This window comes from Thamnophis sirtalis, unplaced genomic scaffold, assembly GCF_051295495.1.
Source record: "Thamnophis sirtalis isolate CommonGarterSnake01/CBP01778 unplaced genomic scaffold, rThaSir2_p1.2 scaffold_1, whole genome shotgun sequence".
Classification (NCBI taxonomy): domain Eukaryota; kingdom Metazoa; phylum Chordata; class Lepidosauria; order Squamata; family Natricidae; genus Thamnophis; species Thamnophis sirtalis.
Window position 1 is genome coordinate 59,794,321 of NW_028261381.1, and position 18,707 is coordinate 59,813,027.

At 40.8% G+C, this 18,707-nt stretch overlaps 1 protein-coding gene across 13 annotated transcripts in view; it reads right to left on the reverse strand.

Annotated features, from left to right (window-relative positions):
- TNS1 (tensin 1) overlaps positions 1 to 18,707 on the reverse strand; it is a 461,144-nt gene that overhangs the window by 208,016 nt on the left and 234,421 nt on the right. Inside the window, exon 1 of one of the 13 annotated variants that reach the window (XM_087712591.1) lies at positions 10,832 to 11,112. The exons of 11 other annotated variants lie outside the window; for them this stretch is intronic. Coding sequence is in view for 1 of the 2 variants with exons in the window: in XM_087712581.1 (XP_087568707.1) it covers positions 10,725 to 10,751 (27 nt within the window). In the remaining variant the exon portion in view is untranslated. Of the gene's footprint in view, positions 1 to 10,724; positions 11,113 to 18,707 lie in introns of those variants that run through there. One more of the 13 variants, XM_087712581.1, reaches the window with a different exon arrangement.

An 18,707-nucleotide genomic window follows, 5' to 3' on the forward strand; every position in this document is an offset into this window, starting at 1 on the left:
GTGGGCATGGGCACCAGCCAGCAACCCCCCACAGGGGTTCCCATCTTTCAGGACCTAATGATGTGGGCCTTCCAGCAATGCATGACAGTGGCATTTCAGCAGCCACAAATGCAGCCTCAAGTGGCATCTTCTCCTAGGATACCAGAGGGCCTGGAAACGTGGGGTGAAGACATTTCTAGTTCCTCAGCCTCATTACAAGAGGACAGTAACCTGGATTGTGAGGAGGGGGAAGTTAGGGAGGATAAACTATCCAAAGACAAAGGCATGCCCCCTCCTAAGCTGCCCTTCATCGGGTTGTTCCAACCCTCATTGTATAAGTCACTACTGTTCAAAGCCAAGACAGCAGCCAAGCTCAGAAACAGAGCAGCAAAAGTTCCACCTCAATCCCAGGGGTCCTCTGCAGAAACCATCTTTGATGAGCAGGCCATTGAGACCAACACGGTGCCAACCCCAAAGGACTTTCTTGAGTCAGTCAAGTGCCAATGGGCAGCCCCCACAGCGGGATCCATGCCCACATCCACAGACAAGACCTTCTTCAATGTGGACCAGGACATGGCCGGGGTGCTATCTCAGCCCTCCATCGATGCTCCGGTATTGGCACTGCATACCCCCACTAATCTGCCAGGGGAACCAGAGGAATCTCTGAAGTTGGAGGACAGGAAGGCGGACCTCACCCTCCAAAGGGGGCATCAAGCAGCTGCCTGGGGGGTGAAGGCAGCTACCACTGCCTCCTTCTTCATATCCACCCTTGCCCCTGATTCCCAGGGTCATTCAAAAAAATTATTTAGGAAGGGGCAGAGGTGGTGCTGATTGCCTCCCACTGGCCCAGGCAGCCATGGTTTGCCGATTTCCAATCGCTCTCGGTGGGCAGAGCTTGGAGGATTCCCCAGGAAAAGATCTTCCTCAGCCAGAGGTCACTGGAGCACCCGGAACCCCAATGGCTCCAGTTGACCACTTGGAGGCTGAGTGGAGCATCCTGAGGGAGGAAAGATTCTCCCCCAGGGTAATAGAGACTATCCAGGCCACCCGAAGACCCTCCACAGAACGCATTTACGGTGCAACCTGGCAGGACTTTTCCACATGGTGCAGCTCCCGGGGACACAATCTGATGAGGTCCACCGTTCCCTTAGTATTGGAATTTCTCCAGGCGGGCCTGGACAGGGGGTTAGCTCCCAACACAATTAGGAGACAAGTCTCGGCCATCTCATCTGCGCTTCTGTGTGGCAAAGCCCAGACACTCACTCACCACCTTTGGTCAGGCAGTTCCTGAAAGGGGCGTCCAACCTCAAACCACCCACAGTACATAGGTACCCCTCCTGGGTCTTGCACAAGTTGTGGGACACTCTGATAGGGGCCCCGTTTGAGCCATTGCGAACAGTGTCACTAAATTTTTTAACCCTTAAGGTGGCGTTTCCGCCAGATGGATATCAGAACTGCAGGCCCTGTCCGCCAGGGAGGACCACTGCATTTTTCACCAGGACAGAGTGGTGTTGCGATTAGACCCCTCCTTCATACCTAAGGTGTGTTCATGCTTCCACAGGTCGCAGGAGCTGATTTTGCCCAAATTTTGTCCAGACCCTTCTCGCCCACTAGAAAGGAAGTGGCACACCTTAAACGTAAAGAGGGCTCTGAGGATTTACCTCAGAAGAACCCATCCGAATAGAAAGTCCGAGGCCCTGCTTGTCTCATTCCAACCTGGGTCTCTGGGCAAGAAGGTGACCTCCACCACTATAGGCAGAAGGGCGTTGGTACTTACCTGATACGCCTCTTCTCATAGTGCGGGAGGAGTATCCAGACCCTCCCTGACATGGTAATGTAACATGTGTTATGATGGTTGTTGCACTAATATGTTAAAGTTATAACTCAATAAAAAGTCTGAAACCAGAACAAAGGTCTGAAGTGGATGACACAACGGGTCAGATAGAGTTCTTCGCCGATAACTGGGAGGTGCCTGGTGGACCAGGGGCGTGTCCCAAGAACTTATCTGACTCAGTCCAATCAACGAGAGGATAAAGTCAACCCATCTTGGATACTCCTCCCCCACTATGAGAAGAGGCGTATCACGTAAGTACCAACTGGGAGTCCTCCTGGACCCACAGCTGACTTTTGAACACCACTTGTCAGCTGTGACCAGGGGGGCATTTGCCCAGGTTCGCCTGGTGCACCAGTTGCGTCCCTACCTGAACCAGGAGGCTCTCACAACAGTCACTCGCGCCCTTGTGACCTCCAGACTGGATTACTGCAACGTGCTCTACATGGGGCAGCCCTTGAAGAGTATTCGGCAACTTCAGCTTGTCCAGAATGCAGCCGTGCGAGCGATTGTGGGTTCACGTCGGTTCACCCATGTAACACCTATCCTCCGCGAGCTGCACTGGCTGCCTATTGGTCTCCGGATACGCTTCAAGGCGCTAGTCGTCACTTATAAAGCCCTTCATGGTATTGGACCTGGGTATTTGAGAGACCGCCTGCTGCCAATTACCTCCACCAGACCGATTAGATCGCACAGAGCAGGCCTCCTCCGAATTCCATCCGCCGGCCAGTGTCGACTGGTGACTACCCGGAGGAGAGCCTTCTTTGTGGCTGCTCCGACCCTCTGGAACGAACTCCCCGTGGAGATTCGCACCCTCACCACCCTCCTGGCCTTCCGCATAGCCCTTAAAACCTGGCTGTTCCGACAGGCCTGGGGCTAAAGAATCGTTGCCCCTATCTCGAATGGTATGATTGTTGCGTTTTTAACTATGTATTGTTTCTGTGTTGTTGTTAACTGTCTGTATCCCCCTTCCCTTGAGTTGTGAGCCGCCCTGAGTCCCTTCAGGGAAAAGGGCGGCATACAAATGAAATAAAACTCAAATTCAAACTCAACGCCCTTTCTATCTTCCTTACGCAGACTAAATTTAGATCCCAGAAGTTAAAGTATTGAAGCTTTTAACAGAGTGAGCATATCAAAGTACAGGCACACCACCACTGAGCCCAAAAGTTATGTTGCTAAGTGAGAAATTTGTTATGTGAGTTTTGCCCCATTTTATTTGTTAAGTGAATCACTGCAATCGCTCTTTTTTCAGTACCATTGTAACTTTGGTCACTAAACAAATTGTTGAAAGGTATCTATTTATTTTACTAGGCTTACAGCATGAGTTGCTTAAATTAGTGACATGGTTGTTAAGTGAATCTGGCTTTCCCACTGACTTTGCTTGATAGAAGGCCACAAAAGGGGATCACACGACCCTGGGACACTGCAACCATCATAAATATGAACCAGTTGTTGAACATCTGAATGTAAAGCACATGACCATGTGGGGGGGAGAATGCTACAATGGTCATAAGCATGAAAAATTGTCATGAGTCACTTTTTTCAGTGCTGTTGTAACTTAGAACAGTCACTGTGTAAGTTGAGGACTACCTATATTAGGAAGAAGCACTTTGGATCTCACACAAGCCAAGTGCCTTTCTGCTATTTATAAAAAACAAACTTGAATGACTAATAGATAATCTGGACATCACAACAATTGAGAAATTTGCATTGCTAAGCAAGGCAGTTGTTAAGTGAGTCATGGCCAATTTTATAACCTTTTCCCCATGGTTGCAAAGCAAATAACTGTGGCTGTTATGTGGAGCATGCAATTGTCAAGGGAATCCAGCTTCCCTCATTGACTTTATTTATCAAGAGGTGGCTGGGAAGCCTGAAAATGGTGATCACGTGACTTGGAATCCCGCAACTGTTGTAAATACATATTGGTTGTCAGTGCCCATATTTTGATCGCGTGACTGTGTAGATGCAACGTCCAGTTGTAAGTCTCTTTTTCCAGTGCCATTGCAATTTTGAATTGTCATTAAATGAATGATTGTAAGTTGAAGACTATCTGTATTTATTTTACTAGGCTTACATCATGAGTTCCTTACGGACTTCCAAAATATTAGTAAGATTAAATACTAAAACACAACAACATAACCTTCCAGGCACTGAGGAACAACTATCCAATCAATGTAAACACACATATGATTGTCTGTCCTTCCCCAAGACAGACAAGAGCAGCTTTCCATACCCCAAAAGCCCACTGAGACAGCCAGGTCTTGATGGGTTTCGAAAAAATAAGCAGAGTCTATGTCTGTCTAATATCAGGAACAATATTGTAACAAAGAAGTTGACCCTGGGATTCTTATGACTGATATTTCAAGAGAATAGAGACCTGGAAGGAATCTTCTCTTCCAGATCTCAAAGGATGAGTAGATAAAACTACCTCATATATATTCTAGTCCTGAACTATGAAGGGACAACCAGCATCTTGAAACAAACTAGTAATCTCCCAAAACGGAGGTGCTACTTGAACAAATCAACTGATACAATTGCTTCTGAAAAGTTGAAATTTCTCAGTGATGTTCAAAGGGAAGCCCCATATAGTGCAAATTGTAGTAATTTAAACAGGAGACCACAGTACCAACTCTGTTAGTGTTTACTGTATAAACATAGTAAGAAGAACTTCCTAATCCAGAAAAGAATACAAATGGGTAGATGCACACGGTGGATTTCTACAAAGGCCCTCCTAACCACAATTGCCATGTGCTCTTCAAACATGAGCTGTAAGTCCAGGACAACCCGGCATTTATAAAGTAGGTCTACACAGAGAAGCATAACCCCATCCAAAGCCAAAGGTGAAGAAATATCTGTCAGCCCCACTAGATCAAGAAATCATTCCATGGGAAAGAAAAAATATTGTTTTATTGGAATTGGCATTTTGCTATTATTATACAGCAAAATCTATGCTGTACTTCCTCCTCCTTCAGTGAATTAGGGAGGTATCTGCTGAGTTGCTTCCCAATACTATCATGTCCTGCACTTACAAAATGCTTCAGCCTCTTTTGTCTATGAAAGGTTCCACTTCATCTCCCTCGAGGTCATCTTCCTTACTCTCTTTAATATCTCTGGAGTCAAATGGTTTCTGAACCCAAACCACTCTGCTTTATTAGGATTCAGGCTAAGCCTGTTCATTCCTATGTAGACACTTACTGCCTTTAGTCATTGGAACACAACCTAAACTATAGATTTTAACTTAAGTAAAGTTCTTTGGCCTGGAATCCAGATATTCAGCAAAGTATCATCGGCATGATTGCCATGGAGAAATATCTGTAATTGCTAGGAATAAAAACTGACCCATTAGCACATCATCAAGCAATCTCTTGCATATTGATAATGACTAACACCAGGCTAGATCATGACCTCTCCAAGTAGTTTCATATAGATGTTAAATAAGAGGAGAGAAAATGTTGATTCCTGCAGGACCCTACAACTGAGATCCCAGATCTTGATATCTTATCTGACCATCTCCCACTACTACCAATTTGAACCTCCAACTTAGAACAGCACTATGGATTAGCACTCCTATTCCAGCTCCTCACAGTCAATCCAGATAGATTGGTAGATTACCATAATAGATGGTATTGAAAAACACTGAAAGATCAAGCAAAACCTAGAAGGTGTTACCTCTTCTATCCTGGAGAGTGAGTCCAGGATACACCAGTCACCATAACAGAAATCAGCATAGATTCTGTTCCATGCCCAGGCCTGAACACTGCCTGAATTCCATTTCTTCTGGAGTTCCTATAGCTGTAACCCTACCATCTTTTCAACAACTTCTCCAAAATGAAAGACTGAATACAAACCAATAGTTGTCTCAAATGTCAACCCAAGGGGGGAGGGGGAGATATAGATGCTTTAAGAACTGTGTTCATTTTAATGAGTGGACCCCTGAAACCTCAGACTCACATAGATGTCTGGCTCTCATAAGTAGCAAGGAGATGCTATACTTCCACAAGATCTAAAGCACTCTTTCCAAACTTTTTAAAGCCTGCATAAACTATGATATTACACATGTTTTTTACAAGAGGAAGATGAACACTATATGCATATATCCCAGTTACAATGCGAAATAAGCAAAGAACAAGAGGGCATTGGGTGAATATAGGGGGAAATAATTTTTTTAAAATCTCAGTATCTTTTCTACAATACATGACACTTCCCAGGTCAAATAAGGAGGTGCAGAGACTCCACCTAGGTACATTGGGAGTAAGCAGGCAACTTCTCATAAACTAAAGCAATTTGAGGGTATTTGATCTGAGCTAACATACTGCAAGAACCAGCAAGTTTGGGAAAGAAAAAGGCAAATACCATTACCCTATCTCAAACATGCCAGTCTCTACAGAAGACTTTTATACAGCCATTCCTAATGGGAACGTATTTGAAATGGATGAAAAGTAATTTAAAAAGCCAGAGTTAATTTTCTCTCCATATTTTAATAAGAACTTAGGGAGAAAGTGGTTAGGAACAGGCTCAAGGAAGACAATTATATAAAGCCATGCTTTTTCAAGACATGAATGGTAAAAGGAGCCTGATATGAGTAGGCTTTTATCATACATAAGTACACTTAGGCTTGTGCTATGCTTTGAAGATTAGTACAGAGAGACTTTTAACATGATGGCTGCTTAATGTCTCTTTCCAATACATGAGACAGGGGTCAAGAACAGATTCAGGGATCAACATGTTTCATTTTACAGTTTTATTCCGGGAAATCCCAAAGCATCTGGGTCTTTGAATAAATTATAACTGAAGCAGACTGCAAAGCCCTCATCTGTGTATGCCAATCTTCACTGTTCAATTAATTAGATTTTTGCCCAATCATTCTAGTTCTTAAATCTCTTTCCTATCACCATTCCAGTAATTGCCCAGACCCATTTCAAAAGCGTGGAATATTTTCTAATACCGAAGACCTTTACCTATGTTTGTCTTACAACACATGTAGAAGAGCCACGGTGGCACAATGGTTAGAATCCAGTACTGCAGCTAATTCTGCTGACTGCTGGCTGCCAGCAGTTCAAGTCTCACCAGCTCAAGATTGACTCAGCCTTCCATCGTTCCGAGGCCGGTAAAATGAGGAGCCAGATTGTTTGGGGGCAATATGATGACTCTGTAAACCACTTAAAGAAGACTGGAAAGCACTGTACATGTGTTGTATATAAGTCTAAATGCTCTTGCTATTGCTATATCACTATAAATACTGAAAAAATGTTAGCATTGATCTTGAGCAGCACTGATGCAGTAACCAAGGGCTGGAGTGCATAGTGGGACAGGCTTAGAAGATATCAAAGTTCAGCTTAAGTAAGCACAGCATAAAAACACTTCCCAAGCAGGCAGGGAAGAAAAAAAAACTTGGAACGGAACTTCTGAAAAAGTTTCAGCAATCCCAGGAAGTCTCATTAATGCTACACCCTTCCACAAAACAATGCACCAACCGCCCTGTTTTAATTGCCAAAGCAGATTTGTTTAAAATAAATGTAGCTCTTGGCTAAATATTTGGACCACTTGCTGTAACTTGCCTTTTTTCAGCTCACTTTAAGAACCAGGGAAAAGCCCAAACTATATTAAGGCTTCTAAAAATTAAGCTGTTCCTTGCCACGTACTACAACCTTAAAAATTCAAGAATATGCCTTTACTAGTTATAGATCCTTATAAAGTTGAGTACAGCCATGATGTGCTCAGATACACAAGCCTTAGAATCAAATCAGGACCAGGACCCTTAATATCATTGAACTCAATTTTTCCTGTCAAATACAGGTAATCCTCAACTTACAACAGATTGTTTAATGACCCTTTGAAGTTACAACAGCACTGAAAAAAGTGACTTATGACTATTTTTCACACTTACGACCATTGCAGCATCCCCATAATCATGCGGTTTTTATTTGGATGCTTGGCAACTGACTCATATTTATGACAATTGCAGTTTCTTGGGGTCATGTGATCCCCTTTTGCGATCTTCTGACAAGCAAAATTAATGGGGAAGCCAGATTCACTTAACAACCATGTTCCTAGTTTAACAACCGCAGTAATTTCCTTAACAAATCTCAAAAGAAAAGTCATAAAATGAGGCAAAACTCACATAACAAATTTCTCACTTAGCAACATAAATTTTGGGCTCAACTGTGGTCATAATTTGAGGACTACCTGTAGAAGAAAACTATGGAAGCTTCAGACAAGTGCAAGTCCTTACTTGCAATTTGATTTAAATGTGACTTAAACTCCATCCATCAACGTGCAAGTCACTTTGAAGAAATCTTCAGCTGGCATAATTTTTCTCGTGATTTCAGTGAAACTATATTCTCTCTAAAGTTTGCACAAATTAGGATTAAAGTTTCTAGACCAGGATCAGTTAATCTTGTTTAGATGTTTTTGCATGACTCCCAAAATGTACTACAGGTAGTCCTGAATGTATGACCACAGTTCAGCCAAAAATGTCCATTGTTAATTGAATTTTGCCCCATTTTATGACCTTTGTTGCCACACTTAAGTGAATCATTGCAGTTGTTAAATTAGTAAAATTGTCAAGTGAACCTGGCTTCTTCATTGACTCTGATTGTCGGTAGGTCGCAAAAGGTGATCTCATGACCCCGGGACACTGCAACAGTCATAAATACATGCCAGTTGCCAACCACTGAATTTCGATCATGTGACTATGAGGATGCTGCCACAGTCGTAAGTGTGAAAAACGGCCATCAGCCATTATAACTTTGACTGGTCACTAAATGAATGGTTGCAAATTGAGAACTGCTTGTATTATTGATTATGATGCTGAAATACTTACATTCTGAAGGGCATTAGGTTGCCTACACCTGGACTTAAGGTTCATGGTGAACTTACAAAAGCTAACCTCTCCCCGCCTGTGTTAGGGATACTCTGTGCAGAGTATTTCATCTAAACAAAAGTATCCACCTTGAGACTGAAAGCACAGGATTCTTCTCTGAAAACTCATTTGTTCTGCAATGTGGCCAGAATTCCTGCATAAAATGTTCAGTCATTAAACTTTTTTTTTCTTTTTAGCATATACTGGGCATTATTTTGCCTCCAGCCTGTTGATTTCTACAATCTCCAGCCAATCATTAACTGCTTCTAACTAGCCTTTACCTATTTATTTATTTTTTGTTTTTTTTTCCTTCCCCCCTGAAAACTAATGCATCCCTTTTCCAGGCTTCCAAGAACTGTTTCCTTTTTCAAAGTACAGTTGAAACCTAAATACATCTGTGCTGAAGTTTTACCCTAAAGTGCAAAACCAAGCCAGATGTTTTATTGCATTCTTCTGTCTCTTAAGGAGTGGCATAAGAGGAGGGGGGAGACAGAGAGAGGGGGGAGGGAGGGAGGGAAACTAAACTCAAGAAAGTTTTCTGCCATGCTGTGGAATTGAAAACTCTTCTGTTTCATGATCCAGGTGGCTTCAGAATCCTTGAACTTGTGATATCAACCACCCTCAATGGCAGCCAAAATTGAAAAAGAGTAATTTTACCCAGGGACATCCCAATCCCAAGAGTGGGGAAATTTATTCTGTATCTGCATAAATCAGGGTTGTACTCAAAATGAGTTTATTGTTCTGGTTTAGCAGGGAGTGTTTTACAAGTTGGATACAAACATGTATTGAGTAGCGGCTGTCTGTAAGAGTTCATGAAAAGAGTGTAATAAAATCTGAAAAGCTATACAACCTGCTATTTCAAAACATAGCTGATACGAATGTGAATGATTCACAGGCTCTGTGCATTTTACAGACCTATATTTCAAAATGTGATAACTGCAACTTGTTACAACTGCTACCAAAAAACAACAACACTCCCTATCAATTATCTGTGTCCCACTGATTCTGCCACCAACATTTACTAATTAGGCATGCTACTTTAGCACACCTATCTTGGAAAAATCTAAACAATCCTAAGAATTTTTGCAACTCTGTTTTAATTGCAACATAAACAATCTTAATAAGTAATATGCATTGAAGTCTCCATGTTTTAAATCTATGGTAAATCAAAATTTCAACTTTGCTCTATAAGTTTGGTCTCATTTTTAAGCGCTCTGGGGGGAAATAAAAATTCCTAGCAACAAAGAACAATGTTGCATTGAATTCTACCTCTGATACTCTCTTCTTATTGCTTTCTGCCAAGCCTAATATATCCTTGCAAGAAATCTGCTACCATTCTTTGTCTTCATCTAATTAAAAAAAACATGTAGAGATGTAGAGCTTAAGTGAAGGTACCCAACTCCTAATTTCTCCTCTTCACCTTCTTATTGCAGCGATTGTTAAAACTGAAATTACCCAATCCTGGCATTCCTTTATTCCGAATAATGGTGATGCTATCTGTTGAGTGTACAGAAAGATAGATCACCGTTTCCAAATGCCAAGGAAGAGATATGCTGCTCCAGCAGAAAGTTATACATATATACCACACTGAAAATAGATTTAGGGAACAGAAACAGAGGAACAGAACATAATCTTTCGGCTAAACAGTTACTCCCGTGGGGCATTACTATTTTCTCAACCATTCAACAGGCAAAACTCAGCTTAGTAGTAGTAGCTGACTCTTTCCCAGCACACAAACACCAATGCCAATTTAAACTCGCTTCCACAATCCAAACTTTCTCTAGAAGTTTAAACTAGCTTCCATAATCCAAACTTTCTCAGAAAGTTTACTACTTCCTTAGAATGTTCCATTACCTTCAGAACTTCTCATCATTCATAAAATATTTACCCCCAATTCCAGCCACCCTAGATATTCAGGTTTTTTAAGGCCAGGAACCAAAGATCTCAAACAAGTACATAACTTCTTTCCAAAAGCAACTCCCAAAACCCTTTATTGCTACTTTCCCCACTTTCTTTAGACAACAGGAAAAAGAATTGACAGAAGAACAATACCTGGTTCATTACACTTCCAAAATCCATCCTTCTGGCTGTTTTATTTAAATATTGTCACCTCCAAGATGGTGACTACCTCCAAGGGGACAGGAAACGGTGGGTCTCACCTTAGTTAAGCTTCTCCTTCCTTAGTGACGAGCAAAAGCTAGCCATCATGTGTGCAAAAAGTTAACCCAAGCAGATGGTGTTAGTCAAAGCTGGCAGAAGTGAAAGACGTTACACAGTATTCGATTGAAAATGGAGAGAAGCCAGGGACTTAGATTCAGAGATTGGTGAAAGGGCAGCAGACCTGTTTGCCCGAGGCTGTCAGGGGGTGGTGAGCTTGGGAGAGCAGTGTGCAGTGATTAAGCAGAAAGGAAAAAGCTTTCAGAACAGTCTCAAAAGGGATTTTCCTCTCCAATCTCCACCTTATTAGCACAGCCTCTTCCCACCCACCCCCCTCCATGCATCGCTGTCCAAGTACAACATCACACACGCCCAAAAACAACACCACTGGCTGCGCGGGGCTCTCTCTTTCTCTCTCTCTCTCTCTCTCTCTTTCCCCCTTCAGCTTTAAAGGGCATGGCATCCATAAACCAGCCTGCAGGAAGAATCGTACAGAGTCAAAGGAGAAGGTAACCAGAATAGCTTGAAAGGGGAGTGAAATAAAACATTGCAAAAGTTCTGCACGAACTGGCTGCCTGTCTGCCCTTATCAGGCTCTCCAGACGTAAGGCTGGAAAGCCTGGCATGGCAGACGTGCCAGGGTGATGGAAGAGAGGTTCTACCAGCCCTGACAGGACTGTGAGACCCTCGGCCAGTAATCGCCAACGCTCCCTTTTCAGAAAGTCACGTTTCCCCCACCCTCAAATGTGTCTGCACTGTGCAAGTGTTCCCACAAAGCTGGAGATGAGTTTTGAGGAGCCAAAATGGACTGGTTTACTTTTGGTTACAGATGGGAGGCTCATATACTGAAGATGTTAATTTTCCTGTAAAAATAAAACAGATTTAGCCTGAACACTCCCCCCCCACTTATATTACCTTCTCAACTACCTCTCTACCTATTATGCAAGGATTCCCTATATTCTCTTTTTTGTATATACTGACCACCATAGAAATGTCCTCTAATTTGGAAGGTATATATGTCAAAATTATATGTATATAATAATGTATACAAAATATGTATACTGAAAATGAATTATAAATACCACCAACATAAAATGGAGCTCGCTCAGAAGCTGAAATACACCAAGTAAATGAGATGAAGAGTGCAAAGTAGAGGAGAGAGGTAAGAGAAGAAGAGAGGGATAGGAGAGAGGGCGGGGGAGGAGAGAAAGGAGGAGTGGAAAGGGGGGAGAGGAGAAGGAGAGAGGAAGGGGAAGTAGAGAAGAGAAGGATGACAGAGGGAAGAAAGGAGGGAGGGAGGGGGAGGAGAGAGGGAGAAGAAAGTGATGGATAAGATACAGATATGGTGTATGGAGAGCAGAAGAGCCAATAATTGTTTTTGGGAGCTGATGGTAAGGTGAATTGATGTAAACATTTAATAATACAATATGATGTTGGCTATGTAATAGTATACTAAGGTGACCAGACGTCCCGATTTCAGCGGGACAGTCACGCTTTATAACAATTTGTCCCGTGTCCTGGGGCATTTTTAAAAAGTCCCGATTTTCTGGCTTCATGTTGAAAGCCCAGTGGATTTGCTTAAGAAATCCTAACTGGGGCAAGACAAAAGACACTCTGTCTAACTAACCTCTCTCTCTGTCTCAGTACTTTCATTGAAGATATTAAAACGTTAAAGCAACAAAACGGACCCCCCCCGCCGCCCCTTTTACCTCATTTTATAAGAAAAAATGACCAAGAACCATAGAGCTCCAGGAAATGCTTGGCTAGAGAAGCCGCGAGTGTTACTTCCTGGATTTTCCGGAGGGGAGGGGCACGAAGGTTGGAGGTCGGCTCGTGTGGAAAAAAATGGTGGCAAAGTTTCTTTGAAAAATATTTCCCTGACTAATTTCACCATTTTAATTTGCTCAGTTCTTTGTATTAACATCTATATCATTCTGGATTGACTTGGAATGCTCACTTGTGCCTGCTGGTAAGTGAACTGGGTTTGTTTGTTTTTAATGTATTTTAAAATAATATTTTATTTATTGTGCATAGGATTTTTAAAAAGTTTTATTCTGTGTGGATTCTTTTTTTAAATTGTCTTAGACTATTTAAAAAAAGATTCTATCCAAAATAAATTGAAGTGAAACCATTTTTAAAAATTCTATGCACAATACTTTGAAATGTTTTACTTCAATTTATTCTGTGTGTATTCTTTTTTTAAATTGTCTTAGACTATTTAAAAAAAGATTCTATCCAAAATACAAAATACCAGCTGCAGTTATTCACTTAAGAACTGTGGCAAGAAAGGTGGTATAGTGACCAAAGTTACAATGGCATTGAAAAAAGTGACTGATGACCATTTTTCACACTTAGCGACCATTTTCACACTTAGAGACTGTTGCAGCATCCTCATGGTCATGTGATCAAAATGTTGATGTTTGGCAAGAGTTACAATTTATATTTGTAAATTGTAGTTATGTTGAAATAAAAAAATTACAATACTATTTTTGTGTTATATGAAAATGTTTGTTGCTCCGTATAAAATTTTTAATCAAGCCCCCACCCCTCCCCACCCCGGTCAAAAGTGTCCCTCTTTACCAATCTGAAAATCTGGTCACCTTATAGTATACATGTGATTATATGTTATGAAAATGGAAAAATAAAAAACTTAATATGTAAAAAGAAAAAAAAAGGAAAAAGAAATCTCTAATTTTTGAATAACAGCCAATTGTGTCTATACATTGTACATTCTGATCTAATAAAAACAAAAGATTCGCTTTTAATATACAAATGGACATATTGGTTATAAAAGACTCCAAGTTTAACTTATCTTCATATTTTTTCATAATTACTCCATGAAGAAGAGATCATTATGGAAATACACACATGCACGCACACACACACGCACGCACACACACACCTGGCAATTCTTGTCAGATTGTGCACAGAAAAATTGAGAAAGCCAAAGCGTCCTCCTCCTTAAACCATAATTTGTAAGATTAGATATTTGGTATTTCCTTGACCACCTGGTAAAATTAAGAATGTCTGAGTTATTCATTATTATTAATCCAATGAAGATTAGATGCTTAAAATTTAGGGAAGTCTGAGACAGAGGGGATAGAAAAGGACAACTTTCAGTGACAAAGTTCTTATTACACACCAAAGCTTTATATTTTACCATATATTTTTTTCATTGCCTGCAAATATATTCCCAGCACAGATTTATTCTTTATACTCTTTCATGACAAAGGACCTTTAACTGCTGATCATACAGAAGGCCATGACTGCAATTAAAAATGTTTGACAAGGAATAATACCATTTGCTTGTTTTAAGATGTCACCTTGAAATCTTCCAGGAAAAAAAAATCAGTATCAGATTCCATTGTATTACATACAGTAAATCACAGAATTTATGCAGTGATATCACCATGCAAGCAATGTCACTTATCATTGAGTTTCTACCAGATATCTACTGTATGCCACTATAATTTGAAGGAACCCCTTTGGAACACGTCCTCTTAGCTGGGACAGATGCTAGCATATAGTACAATGACTGGGATCCTTGGTATTCTCCACATTTGGTTGTTGTCATGTTATATAGTTGGGCAATGAAATGTCTGCAAGCAAATAACCCAGCTAAGAGAGCACCAAAGATTCCACACTTCAACCCTGAGCTACAAATATTCTCTTCCATTGGTATAATGAGCATCAGGAAGAATCCATGGAGCTTCTTTAAACTTGCTCATGTACCTAGGCAGCAAAATCCCCTTAAGTCAGAGATGGGGGAGCTATGGACCATTTATGATTTGTGAACTTCAACTCCCAGAATCCCTGAGCCAGCCATGCTGTCTCAAGAATTCTGGCAGTAGAAATCCACCAGTCACAAAAGGGCTGTAGTTCCTCAGGCCTCCTTTAAATGCACTTCAATAAAATAAAATAAAATAAAATAAAATAAAATAAAATAAAATAAAATAAAATAAAATAAAATAAAATAAAATAATAAAATAAAATAAAATAAAATAAAATAAAATAAAATAAAATAAAATAATATAATATAATATAATATAATAAAATAAAATAAAATAAAATAAAATAAAATAAAATAAAATAAAATAATAAAATAAAATAAAATAATAAAATAAAAATGGTCCTTCCTTCATGTATTTGTTTATTCATTTGCCTACTTTTTAATTCCATCAGCTGAAGGGGAATCACTCAGCATGCATTGTGTCACCCTTTCCACACAAAATGCATGCATACCCCTCCCTGGCTAAAAGCCTCCTTCACAAAACAGATCCAGCCTTGATGAGTCAAGCTTTCCGGGTGCCTCCCCCTCTTCTCATCCCTAGGACAGACTTTCTGCACATCTGGATCCACTTGTGGCTTAAACATTAGGGGCACTCAAAGATGACTGCCTATAAAAGCTTGAGCAACCAACTGTTTCGAAGAAGGAATATTTCTTTATATTTTTTTAAAAGCTACTTAGTCAGGAAAGAATTTCTGCTGTCCCTGAGCTTCCTCAAGAGAGGCTACAGTAGACTGCAGCTTCATTGTAAAGTCTTGAAAATGGCATTTCCGTGCAAAAATGTTTAATCATGGTAGAATCATTTAGAAAAGGACAGTAAACATACCAGGATAGTATGGATGGAGAAAACCAAAGGTGAAGAAAATCAAATACCTCATATAGTGAGGTATTATGCAGTGGTAACTTGGAACATATTGTTATTTGGTCCTGGAAGGCAATGAGTGCCACAAATACTAAGTACCAAATTTTTCCCATAAGAAATAATGTAGCGAGTCACAAAGCAGCTGACACCAACAAGTTCTAGCTTCTGCGCCAAGTACCAAACAAACAATGAGTACTAGGGCAAACTTTTCACATCAAAATCCATTGAGTACCAAATTTAATGAGTTTCAAAGCAGTTGAGTACCAAGGTACTGTTGTAACTTACTTATCCACAATATTTGGGTTTGGTTTGGTTTAGTTTGCCTGTTTTTCCAAAGGCTGTCATTCCATTTCACTTTTATTCTGAGCCATGGTTGAGATGAAACATCTGCCAAGAGTCTATTGAATTGGAACTATGGGTTACATGTGCAGACCCTTGGATTTGCACAGAGGTGGGTTGCTTCCGGCATTACTGCCGGTTTGGTGTGCTCAAAAATGTGTGCACATTTGCACAAAAATAGGTCAACGCATGCGCAAAATGTTAAAGAAAAAAAATTTTTTTTTGCAATTACAATTGTTCTGTGCATGCACAGAAATGAAAATCAAGATGGTGGCCCCATAGAAGAACCGGTTTGGGGGCCTGGAAGGCCTGGGTCGCTGCCAGTTCCAGCAACCCAGGCCACCAAAGCATTACCAGTTCAGCCAAACCAGTCTGGTAGGATCCCACCTCTGGATTTGCGTCTGGAGACACCTGTTATTCATTGTCTGCAGCCTTCAATGTGATGATCATGCATTAGATGTAGGCAAAACATCTGCTGGCCAGCTATGTTCTTTCAACTGTCCTTAACCATTTTTTGGCAAGCATGGGCAAGAAGACCTAGTCTGTGAAATGTGTGATTATTTGACCAGGTATTTCATGGACAAAATCGCTTGTATTCATTCCACGTTGGCAGCCAAATGGATAGAATCTTCTGAGATGAGAGAGGTGGTGTCTTGCATTGTTATCTGGGAAGCTTTTGAGAACTAAAGTTAGTGAGCCGAGGTGGTTAGACTGCAGGCTACTTCAGCTGATTGCTAGCTGCAGTTTGGCGGTTCAAATCTCACCAGCTCAAGGTTGACTCAGCCTTTCATCCTTATGAGGTGGGTAAAATGAGACCCAGATTGTTGGGGGCAATATGCTGTAAACTGCTTAGAGAGGATTGTAAAAGCACTATGAAGCGGTATAAAAGTCTAAGTGCTATTGTTATTGCTAACTAGCATTGGATTGAGCTTAAATTGTATATAAATTGACCATTAAATTGTTGAAGTACATTCCCTCTCCTCACACCTCCTCAAAAAAGGAAGTTTAAAACCATCACACAATTATCATATCCTAGTTACCATGGTTCCTTTGTTTTTTCTTTTTCCTAAATCATATGTATTATATCCCTTTTTCATATCCATTTCTCTTTTTACATCTATTATATCCCTTTGCACATCAATTTCCATCCCCATTTCTGCATCTTTTTCTTTTCTACACAAATGTCTCATATATTGTTCTTTGCAACTCTTGAACCCAAGATTTTTCTGACTTCATGACTTTTTAAATCTTTTGTGATAGTTACTTCCTTTCTGGATGTTGCAACTTCATCGCGCACCTCTGCATTTTCATGCTTGGTTATTTTGCTCAATTATGGCATCATTTTTCCCCACTCAGCCTTGACTTTCTCCAAATGTTTCTTGGCTCCGTGTTTGTACTTTTTCTGCAGAATATCTCTGCTTTGCTTACAATTAGGTTTTATTAAAGATCACAATATACACTATTCTCGTGGGTCACTGGGTTCTTTCTGATCAAACTGAAGCAGTTTCATTCCTTCCTACCAATGCAATTTTTCCTATTTTATTTTCAGTTTGTTATACATCTATTCAAATTCTGTTCTCTGCGGGGTTTTTTCTTTTTCTTTTCTGTAGACAGGTCACATCTATTAGTATGAGGCACCTCTTGTCTTTATTCTTAATATTCTCATATCTGTCAGTTTAATATAACAGAATAACAGAGTTAGAAGGGATCTTGGAGGTTTTCTAGTCCAACCCCCTACTCAAGCAGAATCATGCCACTGTTTTTTTCTTGTGTGACCCTCCTTTCATTGTATTTCTCCCTTTCCCTAAAATATCCCACATTCATGTTACCAATGTTTAAATTACAAATTAAATTAAAATTTTAACAGTGCGAGACACCAAGTGGCTTGGTGGGCGTGGCAGAGGAAGGACACTGTACAATCTCCATTCCCTCCCCATTCCAGGGGAAGGTTACTGCAAAATCCCTATTCCCTCCCAATCAGCTGGGACTCAGGAGGCAGAGAATAGATGGGGGCAGGGGCAGTCAAAAGTGGTATTTACCGGATCTCCGAACTATTCAAAATTTCTGCTACCAGTTCTCCAGAACTGGTCAGAACTTGCTGAATATCACCTCTGCAGCACCCCCAGCTTTCAGCAATGGTCAATCTTTCCCTCTACTTTTCACTGAAGTATATATACACGATGATCAGTTCTTTATTTTATGTCTCCTGTTTCCTTCCATGCCATATAAGGTCTCTTCCTATCTACAGCTACAATTGGAAAGCCTTGTGAGGACAGGAAACATTAGGGGTCCGATCCAAGGCAAGATTATTATTTTTCCGACCCTGCCTATTTGAAGCTCTTTTCTCCCCCTGGATCAAAGTGTACAACAGAGGGAGGAGGCCTTTAAGATGCTATATACCACTTATCTGTCTGGCAATAGCCTCCTGGAAATCACCAAGTCAAAGCGTCTGTATGGAGCACAACACGCATAAGCAGACAATGCTGACTCAGATGGCATATTCCCTCTGACTCATTCTGCCAGCCAGCAAGAGATTTCCAGCAATGCAGATGATGAAATGAATCAGAGGAATGAAAAGAGCTGTGGAACGACGTGTAAAGTTGTACGTGGGTATTACCAAGTGATATGGAAGAGCAGCTGCGAACAAAGCAGCACACTTTAAAGCATTTTTACGCAGGGTCATAAAAATGACGACAATACCAAGAATACCAAAAACAACTTGTGGACTTCAACTTCCAGAATTCCTGAGTCAGCATGTCTGGCTCAAGAATTCTGGGAGTTGAAGTCCACAAGTCATACAAGGACCATGGTTCTCCACCCCCATTACAAAGGTAAAAAGAACAAAGGCCCATTTGTTCAATGATTACTTTCACACATTTGAAGGAGTCTTG